Below are 11002 nucleotides of genomic sequence, written 5' to 3' on the forward strand. Positions count from 1 at the left end.
ACACTAATACAATGAAAAAGTATGAAGGAAACATAAGTAATTTCTCTTTATGAAAAAATACAAACAAACAATAATTACAAGTGTTAACATGAAATCTATGATGCTTTTGGTTCTTTGATTATTGTATGTTTTACACGACAACCAATCTTTATAAATACTAACCACCAAAATGAAATTAAAATTCAAAACTTTACAAGTGTTAATGTAATCAATGATAATTTGCTTATCAAAACACAATCTTCAAAGAAAAATTTGGAGATGAGATTTTCACCATTAATTAAGTGTAATCATGATTTTCAATATATCATTAAAGGAATGAATATCCTTAATAACAAAACCAATTTCAAAGAAAAAAAGACATGTTTTAATTTGTTTTTGATTCTATGATTATTGCATATTTTTACACGACAACCAATCTTTATAAATACTAACCATTTTTTCAAATGAAATTATAATTAAATTTTCATCATGAATACCCAACAAGAAATTAAAATGTTGAAAAAGGAATTGATTAATTTAATGGAAAAAGTCAGGAGATTGGAAAAAAAAGAAAGAGCATCACATCAAACTATTGAAAAGGTAAGTGCAAATGGTTTTTTTTTATTAATATTTCTAATGATGATATGTTAAACGATCAGGTTGATTTCTTGTTCTGTTTGATCTTCTTGGTTGATTCTTGTTTAACAAATAATACACATAGGTTGAAAACTGTTTACAATATTTTTTGAACTTTCTAGAAATAATTAATTGTCTTCCGGTTGTTAAAAAGTAAATGTTCTGTAAGTACCCTATCAAATCTTCTCTAAAAATTGGATTTATTGGTAGAAGGTATAGAACACCAATAACACAAACTGCCAAAATGTCTGGAATGAAAGAAAAAAATCAAATTGAAGAAATTATATTAGTATGTTAAAAAGGAGATTACTTTTGTTTCCTTTCATTTAAAACACAAAATTCAACCTCTGATGATAAATGAGATGTAATGCTAGGTACCCTTTTTAACTCAATACTATTTACATGATAATATGATTTTCTCTTTTTACAATAAGTACATAAAAACTTAACAAAAGAAACAAATAAAATTGTTAAAGAAAACACAGAAAGACAAACGACTACAATTATCCATTTCCTAGGACTTTCTGTTCCTTCGTTAGCTGTAAAAAAAAATATTGTTTATATCAATACTTGCTTAATTTATGATAAAAGCTTTATTTTGGAATAAATGGTATATTTTATTTCTTTCTTTTCTCCCAATTACATAATCTTAAATGCTATGTAAATTAAATGATTTTCTTATTTTATTTTAATTTTAAAATCTTTAAAATTAATACTTACAATATATCCCATTGATGTGAGTGGTGTTTCCTTCTTCTTCTTCTTCTATTTCTTTCACCCCAATTATAGTGCTTATTCCTATTTAAATAAAATAAATATTTACTATCAAACACTATAAAAAAAATTTTCTCTTTTTCTTGAATGTTAATTTACATGTTAGAAGTGTGGTTTATTTTCTTTATTGTCTTTACTTAAATATATGATAATATATACACATATCTTACCTAGTGGCATTTTTTCTGTGGATGTTACATCTTTGCTGTAAGTTTCAATGGTTGTGTCCTGAAAAAGATAACCATATAAATGAATAGTAAACATTATCTTAACTGTTTATTTATTTTTTTTTTTATTTTTTCTTCTTTTAGAATGAAGTTATTGATTTAACGTCTTCCAATGAAGAGGAAGCAATGGATTTTGAACAGAGTGCTGCTTGTAAAAGCAATGGTGCATGTGGAAGCACCACTCTTAGTAAAAGTGAACAAGAAGATGTAAGTATAACGCATAACTCTTTTATAAATGTAGTTCTTTATATTACAATAATCATAATCAAAATATATTGTTTTAACATGAGAAAAATGTAATTTATAACTAATGAAATAAAGATATTTTTTTTTCTTAAAAGTTTATAAATTAAATGTTTGGTATAGATTACTTCATTTACCTACATATATATCTCACTATGTTATTTTCCTTTAAAAAGGAGATAATTATTTCATCATTTCTATGTATTTACATGTACATATCATTACAGACATTAGAAAGAGATATAAAACAAGCTAGCGAGATATATCTCAATGTGAGTATTTAAAATATATATTTTTTAATTTTTAATTTCATCATTAACATGATTAATTCATTTCTTTTCAATATCATTATTGTAAATCATCAAATTATATATCACGTGGTTAATTTCCTTAGATGGTCACATGATTTACATTTCCTAATATGGTATACAGAAATATCACGTGCAATCCTTATATGGTTTAACTTCCTAATATGGTCGACATGCTAACCGTTCGACTACTTTTTCACTTGTAAAATCTAATCAAACACAATGTACTTACATACGATGAACATTCTTCTCCATTCACCACTATAATTTTCCCTTGCACTGTGTCACATAGCTCTTTACTAGATAATGATAGTTCGAAAACACAAGAGGCTTTCACATTGCGCACATTTTCAATCTGATCACTGTTCATTATATGGTTCATCAACACTCTGTTGATAGATCCTTCTATCTCTCCACTAAAGACTTTCTTGACATCATCTCGACAATCTAATATGTCTTCACTTCTATAACATTCAGCTGTATTTGTTGCAACACTTCCCTCATGGCTAAATGACAATAAACAACTCACGACAACAATCAAAAACATGGCGATCATCTTCAATTTCTATAGAGTGTGAAAGGTGGAGGTCAAAGGTGACGACACGTGAGTGAATAAAGGAAAGCTTTTATTATTTTTATCTGATTAAAAGAACGATTTTGTTTTAAAGAATCATCATAAATTATTTTGTTTTCTTATCACTTATTTAAATTTTATTTATTACTTAAAAACGAATACTTTATTACAATTGTATTTATGTTTTAGGAACCAATGGAAGTGGACCTGATTGATACTGTATTAGATGACCAAAAAAGACTATTTTAATGTGCAACAGGACAAAAAAAGACAGAAAATATAATATTTTTAATAAATGATTAATACATGAAATGTGTTATTATTTTGTGTTAAAAGAAACTATATATAGATGAGACAACGAGGTGTTTATTTTTAAACAAACTAATTGAGAAAAGAAAGAAAATAATATCAAGAATTTACAAAGAGAAAGAAAGAAAAAACTTTTTTCATTTTTTAAAATATCCTTATCTCAACTAGTTTGTTAGAAAATACAGTTAGCGGTTTGTTAATATTTCTTCTCTCTTGCAATCTGTTGTGTAGAGTATTTCCTGTAAAAATAAAAAATAGCCTGTCTCTCCTTCCGTTACAATTAATTCCCTTTATTCAAACAAAGGATCCGCTAATTAAGTTCGAAAACAATTGGATTTTGATTGTCTGGAAACAACTGGTTAATTATCAAAAGGGATTCCTCTAATCTAGGATATAAATTAAGAGTCGTTTCTCTAATCCGAAAACAAATATATTATAATTAGCATTTGTTTATCCTAATCAGGATTAAAAGGGTTAATACTCGGTTCTCTAGTCCGAAAACAAATAGATTATAATTAGCAATTGTTAACTCTTATCGGGATAAAAAAAGGAACAAAACATTGAGGAGCACTAATCTAGATTAAAAGATAAGGATTATCTTAATCCGATTGATTGCACAATGATGTGCTTAAAGGAACAAAAAACATTGAGGAGCACTAATCTAGATTAAAAGATAAGGATTATCTTTATCCGTTTGATTGCATAATAAGCTGCTTAAAGTTGCATCATAAGCTACTTTAAATCGTACCATAAGCTGGCTTAAGAAGATTAGAGGGGATTATAAGCTGGTTTAAGAAGATTAGAGGGGATTACGGGCTCCGTACTACGGATTACGGAGGGCAGTCTCATAACACACTACTCTCGGGGACTAATAGTCCACCAGCAGAGGCATCGACCCAGTGGTAGTAATTCAATTAATGGTACCAATTTTCTTGCACCAGATGCGCATTTCGACAATACATGTCTCTTCAGTGATGCTCGTGGCCAAAATATTTGAAATCCAAAGCTTATATAAAAGATGAAGAGCTAGAATCCAAAAGGTCCAAAAAGTATAGCCAAATCCGTGAAAGGAATCAGAGCTTTGCATGAGGGAGATACATTCCTTAATTTATAATAATTTCTATCATTTTGTAACAGTAAATTTTAATAACACATAAACTCCGTATTTTCATGCCAGTACCGAAGTACTGGCTACTGGGGTGGTGATACCCTCGGGGACTAATAGTCCACCAGCAGAGGCATCGACCCAGTGGTAGTAATACAATTAATGGTACCAATTTTCTTGCACCAGATGCGCATTTCGACAATACATGTCTCTTCAGTGATGCTCGTGGCCAAAATATTTGAAATCCAAAGCTTATATAAAAGATGAAGAGCTATAATCCAAAAGGTCCAAAAAGTATAGCCAAATCATTTTTCATGCCAATGACGGATCAAGAACTTTTTTATAAAAGGGGGGCGCTGCCAGTCATGCTTCAGTGTTTCCATAAAGAATCAACTTTGAGTCTCTGCCAAGTTGTTTTTGACTTATGCTCTGTAGTGCGTTATGAAGATGAACATTTACTTTGCGACAAATGGAAGATGTGTTCGTTATCGCTTTTATTGACAGTGCTCATGTTTTCTTTTATAAACTTGAAACAGTAACTTTAGCTCTTTGTTGGGTTTTTTTTCTTATTTATTCATGACATGTAAACCAAATCTCTATGATATACAATCTTTAGCTGCCACGTATGGTAGAAGCATTGTTTTGGAATAAATAACGATAACTCCCTCTCCACGACCCATCTGAAAAGTTTCGTCACTTTCGTTAAATGATTTAAAATCTCGTATGAATATTTTTTAAATGACTGGCGAGTTTAACATTTCATTGCGATCTTGAAAAAAGAGACAGTACGAGAAAATTTTAATGTTCATAATACGACATGCATCTTTATTTGTTTACAAAAACAAGAATTAAAAAATGTAAGTAACTTGTGTACTTTATTTAACATTTTTAAATTTCATTATACAACGGAAATAATCAAAGTTTGGACAACAACATCTTACGCCATGTTTACAAGAGGGACGAAAGATACCAAAGGGACAGTCAAACTCATAAATCTAAAACAAACTGACAACGCCATGGCTAAAAATGAAAAAGACAAACAGAAAAAACAATAGTACACATGATACAACATAGAAAACTAAAGAATAAACAACACGAACCCCACCAAAAACTAGGGGTGATCTCAGGTGCTCCGGAAGGGTAATCAGATCCTGCTCCACATGTGGCACCCGTCGTGTTGCTTATGTGATTACAAATCCGGTATATAGTCTAATTCGGTAGGTCACATTCATGAAAGGGAAGGGGATTGTAGTTACGACGTAAGGAACATATCCGATATCATTTGTGACACAGTTATTCCATAACGGTCAACCAACTCGTGATGGCGTCCGTAAAATTTACGGAGGGATGATTTCAACTTCACCATTTGGAACTCTTGGTTTAATAGCTTCCTTGTGAGCAGCAACCCTCTACCAAGAACATCATGATAGGAAATGCAAGCACGGGAATATCGTATCAATTGGGAGATATATACCCCGTATGCAGGTGCTGCTGGAATGTTGCTACTTAGAAATGGAAAGTTCACAATTGGAAAGCTGAAATCATCTCTTTATATCGTCTGCTTAATCTTTAGTCAGTGAAAGAGAAAGAAAATTTCCTAAATATCGCAGTTACTTCATTTAAAAGTCACAATATCATAATCAATGATCACATTTATAGTGTAAAAGTTCCGTCTAGCCAAGGGAACATAGAAAACCCCTCAATAAATTTCGAGGGAAACGTAGCCGGATATACTAACTAGAGGCTCTAAAGAGCCTGTGTCGCTCACCATGGTATATGTGAATATTAAACAAAAGAAGCAGATAGATTCATGACAAAATTGTGTTTTGGTGATGGTGATATGTTTGTACATCTTACTTTACTGAACATTCTTGCTGCTTACAATTATCTCTATCTATAATGAACTTGGCCCAGTAGTTTCAGTGGAAAATGTTAGTAAAAGTGAACAAATTTTAAGAAGATTGTTAAAAATTGACTATAAAGGACAATAACACCTTAGGGGGTCAATTGACCATTTCAGTCATGTTGACTTATTTGTTAATCTTACTTTTCTTAACATTATTGCTGTTTACAGGTTATCTTTATCTATAATAGTATTCAAGATAATAACCAAAAACAGCAAAATTTCCTTAAAATTACCAATTTAGGGGCAGCAACCCAACAACGGGTATGATTCATCTGAAAATTTAGGGCAGATAGATCTTGACCTGATAAACAGTTTTACCCTCAGTCAGATTTGCTCTAAATGCTTTGTTTTTTTTAGTTATAAGCCAAAAACTGCATTTTACTCCTATATTCTATTTTTAGTCGTGGCGGCCATCTTGGTTGGATGGCTGGGTAACTGGACACAAATTTTTTAAACTAAATACCCCAAAAAAAAGTTGGACATTGGACATGTGACTGACGGAAATTTCGTAACATGAGGCATCTATATACAAAGAACACTGTGTCTAAACCACACCGGCAAAATTTGTTCGGACTCGATGGTATCTAACATCCGGCACAATGACGGAACATTAATAGACAGAAGAAAGCTAGGTTTCTCCTTATTTTCTTATCTTTTTTATGATATCGAAGAATATAAATACACATACAACTATTTTCTATTGTGATATGCAATATTTTCTACAACCGTTCTATATTAATGGAGAAATAAGTAAAAATGCACGTCAAAATGACGAATTGAGTGAACCTTGCCTCGAAATTGTTTAATTTCTCGTTAAATTGTTCACATTGTACGGAAAGAAAGGTACGGGAAGATAGATATTGACACGGAGATTGCAAATATAGTTATTATGAGCATCTCAATAATTGTAACTCTGTGTATGGAACGAAAGAAATGGGTCATGTCAAAATGGAACTGGCCGGTTTCGTCAATGTATACAACCCGGTTTCGTCATAGATTTCAAAATGCATAACCCGGTTTGGTCAAATAAAAAAAATCATAATCGCATTACATTATAATTGATTATTTAACTTCAGCGTTCAAAAGGAGTTTTGTGGGTCGTTCGAAAACAAGTTCGTTCACTGGACAGCGGCTTATTATTTATGAGTCTCAGATTCAAATAAATAATAAGCAAATTCCTACTCTTATAGAACACAAATATTTTAATTTTACTTTGCATTCCGAACTTTTTTAACAGTATATTGAGATTAAAGCTCTCTAAATATGCGTTTTCTATACGAGTTATGGGAAAATATGTTGAACATGTTTAAACTTGAAATTAAAGTTCACGGTCTTAAAAATCGAAACACACAATTGATATGTGATTTTCTCGCACAAAAGAATGGACACCTTTATAAGTAATCTAATCATTCCATGTATGTAATCTTTTCTACCATCGTTAAAAATAAATCTTCTTAAGGATAAACGTTGATAATAAGACAAATGTATATGCATGCATAATCGACATAGAAAATGAATGTAGGATTACAACTACCATGCATTAAAATAAAATTTATTTATCACTAATTGTAACTATACTGCTATGTACAAATTAGTATAATAGTCTCAGGTCATCGATAAAATTCAATAATAATTATGTTGTTAACATTATTAAAAAAAACGAGTCTGTACTGTCGCCATTGTGTTATGATGATCGTACACTGACGTTGGTCAATATATTTTGACAATATATACGGACAGACGGATTCAGTTTATTTCAAAGTGGGCGTATTTCGAACAACTTTTACATACCGCCGAGCGTAGCGAGTCGAACAATATTTTAATTATTTTTTGCTTTACAAAATCGTTAAATACAGGAATCAATATAGTTTTGGCAACCGAAGGTGGGGTCGGGGCGTGCAACCTATACGTCATCTAGATTCGCCACTTATCTTATAAAGTGTATACCGAATTAAAATATTGTAAGAAATGAGAAAACAGGGACACCCGGGAAATCGGATTATGTGAGTTGGATTATGTTTATTATAATAAATGCCGAATATCAAGTTCTTTTTATCGATTTCTAAACATTGTTCTCAAATATATATAAAAGTTATATAGGAAAATGATAAGGCAGACAAATATACAAATAAATCGACTTGGCCGATATCCTAATAAAACTTATTGACCTTTAATTACGATTTTTTTTTCATTTCTTTGCGTTTTTACACGCCCGTCCCAATTTTGACAGGACGTATTATTGTATAAACCCGTCTGTCCGTCCGTCCTTCCATCCGTCCGTTCCTCCATCTATCAGTCATTCGGTCCGTCCGTCCGTCTAGCTATCCGTCTATCTTTCTGTCCAGCGTAAACATGTCGCACCGTAACTTGAGAACAGCTTATCTAGTTTTCATGAAACTTAACAAAGTTATTTCTTGAAATGGTCAAACGATTTGTAAACCTTTTAGTGAAAATCAAATTAAATCTTTTTGAGTTACAGAACTTTGTAAGAAAAACAGGAGTGTGTTTTTTTTAACATGTCGCGCCATATCTCAAAATGATTTATCATTATTGCATCAAACTTTACACACTTCTTAGTAATATAAATCTTAACTTCTGCATACTTTAAGGTGATGTTTTAAATTTTGTTTTTTAAGCGTTAATTAGGTTTTCTTTGTAAAAAAAAAAGGGGGTCACATACTGCGATGTATCTCAAAACCTATATAAAAAAAATATCATAATGTTAATGTTAAAAAAATAATTAGATATCAGTGTTTGCTATTGAGTATTTATATTCCATTTAAAATTAGTTTGAAGATCAGTGAAATAACGGATACGACTTTCATTAGGAAAATGTGTAGTACTATAATTACCTATGTAAATAAATGTAAACACGCCAAGTTTACTTTATAATACATATATATTTAAATTCTTTCGAAAGACAATGTTCAGATCCCTGTTAACGTTGCTTTTCATAAATTGTTGGTTTTAAAAAAATATAAAAAACCGGGTGATATATATAGACGAAACCGGGTGTTGTGTAGTAAACAACAATGACGAAACCGGTGTACTTTTATTTGACATGACCCATTTCTTTCGTTCCATACACATAAATACAAGTATTGAGATGCTCATAATGACTAGTTTTGCAATCTCTGTGTCAGTATCTATCTTCCAGTACCTTTCTTTCCGTACAATGTGAACAATTTAAAGAGAAATTAAACAATTTCGAGGCAAGGTTCACTCAATTCGTCATTTCGACATGCATTTTGACTTATTTCTCCGTTAATATAGAACGGTTGTAGAAAATATTGCATCTCACAATAGAAAATAGTTGTATATGTATATATATTCTTCGATATCATTAAAAAAATAAGAAAATAAGGAGAAACCTATCTTTCTTCTGTCTATTGATGTTCCGTCATTGTGCCGGATGTTAGATACCATCGAGTCCGATCAAATTCTGCCGGTGTGGTTTAGACACAGTGAAGAATGAAGTATCCAGGTCTTCCACAATCTAAAATATAAAGCTGAAGAAGTTAGCTAATACCGCCACCGTAGCCGCTGAAAAACTATCCCTGTGTCAAGCTTTCTGCAACAGAGGTCGCACTCAAATCAATGTCTTACGCATTAGGAACAAAGGTGTGATAGAACTCAAGTAGCTGGTTCCACGCATGACCCAGATACCACTTATATGGTAAGGAATGTGTTACATGTTTTAGTTTGTGATTGTCTTGTCTATTTTGTAACTGTATAGTGTTATAGTGCTTATATGTGTAGGCCTGTAAAGTGCGATGGTACTCTAAAGTGCGATTGTCACGCTTAAGTGCGAATGGTCTACGCTAAAGTACGATGGTGTATCACGCTAAAGTGCGATGGTTGTTTGTTTGCTAAAGTACAATGGAAAATCACGCTAAAGTGCGATGAACCAAAAAGGTAATGTTCAAGGGCACTTATGTTAAAAACAAGTCTTTTTGCAAAATCTAGTTTGCTATGATATAACATATAAGGCGATAGACTTGAACTTTACAGGTAGTCTTATGTGACTGTTGGAACTTGCTAAATTTAGAAACTGACCTATTAATAATTGTAATGGCCTGACCATTAAGTTTAACCGACGATTGGGCTCAAGCAACAAGACTATCAGGGGCTGATAATTTATTCTCAAACCAATCTAACAAATGGTAAAAAGCTGAAAATACAAATAAAACACAATTTTACAATGTGTTCAATTAATGTTATTAAAACTAAATGTCAAAAATAATAGATAGCACAGTCCGTTGAATCCGATAAATGTTGTACTTTCAAGAACGTGTGGCCGTGGAGCCTTGTTTCAAAACGTAAATTATGCAATGTCATGGGACTTTCGACCTGGTTAATTGAAAAATATAGTATTTACACTTGGGAAACGTTCTTTGAACTTTAAATATTGATGTTACCTTATAATTTTGTCATTAAGTAACTTTCAAATCCCAAACTGTTATATTTTCCTTGAATTTAGCCATGCTTTTATTTAGAGGAGTTCCGAATATTATTATTTCTCTAGATTTTTCAATTGGGTGCGTTCGGAGATCTTTCTCTGTACGTTTTTCTAAATCGAGGCATAACAAGTTTTTAATAGTAAATTTCATTGGTTTAACTTATGTGTTGATATTTCTCATTGGGTTTGTAAATTTAGATATAGTTTCTATAATTAGAACTTAACTAGTATATAAGGCCCACATATTCTTAATATCATTGCTTTTTATGCAAGAGCCACTTGTCTGTAACAGACTCTTAAGGTAGGTGCCTATTAATTTAGGACTGTTTTTACTAGCCAGCGTTAGTCTTCGACTATTAGCAAATTGGCTGATGCGTTAGTTACGACTTACAATTTTTGGCTTGTTGTATTACAAAACTTTGGCAAAACTTTAAAAACTGTTAAGCTTCCACGTCTGGTTTTTCCCTTCCCACATTTAATTA

The 11002-nt window shown here is 31.5% G+C and overlaps 1 protein-coding gene across 1 annotated transcript; it reads right to left on the reverse strand.

Annotated features, from left to right (window-relative positions):
• Positions 1-440: 440 nt before the first annotated feature.
• LOC143074967 (uncharacterized) lies at positions 441-2755 on the reverse strand. The gene is made up of 4 exons (XM_076250170.1): positions 2400-2755; positions 1560-1617; positions 1336-1413; positions 441-863 (listed from the first exon to the last, which is right to left on the reverse strand). Exons 1-4 carry the CDS (start codon positions 2721-2723, stop codon positions 613-615), a joined length of 711 nt encoding a protein of 236 aa, XP_076106285.1. The 5' UTR covers positions 2724-2755; the 3' UTR covers positions 441-612.
• Between the last annotated feature and the right edge of the window lie 8247 nt (positions 2756-11002).

The sequence above is a fragment of the Mytilus galloprovincialis genome, chromosome 5 (genome assembly GCF_965363235.1).
Source record: "Mytilus galloprovincialis chromosome 5, xbMytGall1.hap1.1, whole genome shotgun sequence".
Lineage (NCBI taxonomy): Eukaryota > Metazoa > Mollusca > Bivalvia > Mytilida > Mytilidae > Mytilus > Mytilus galloprovincialis.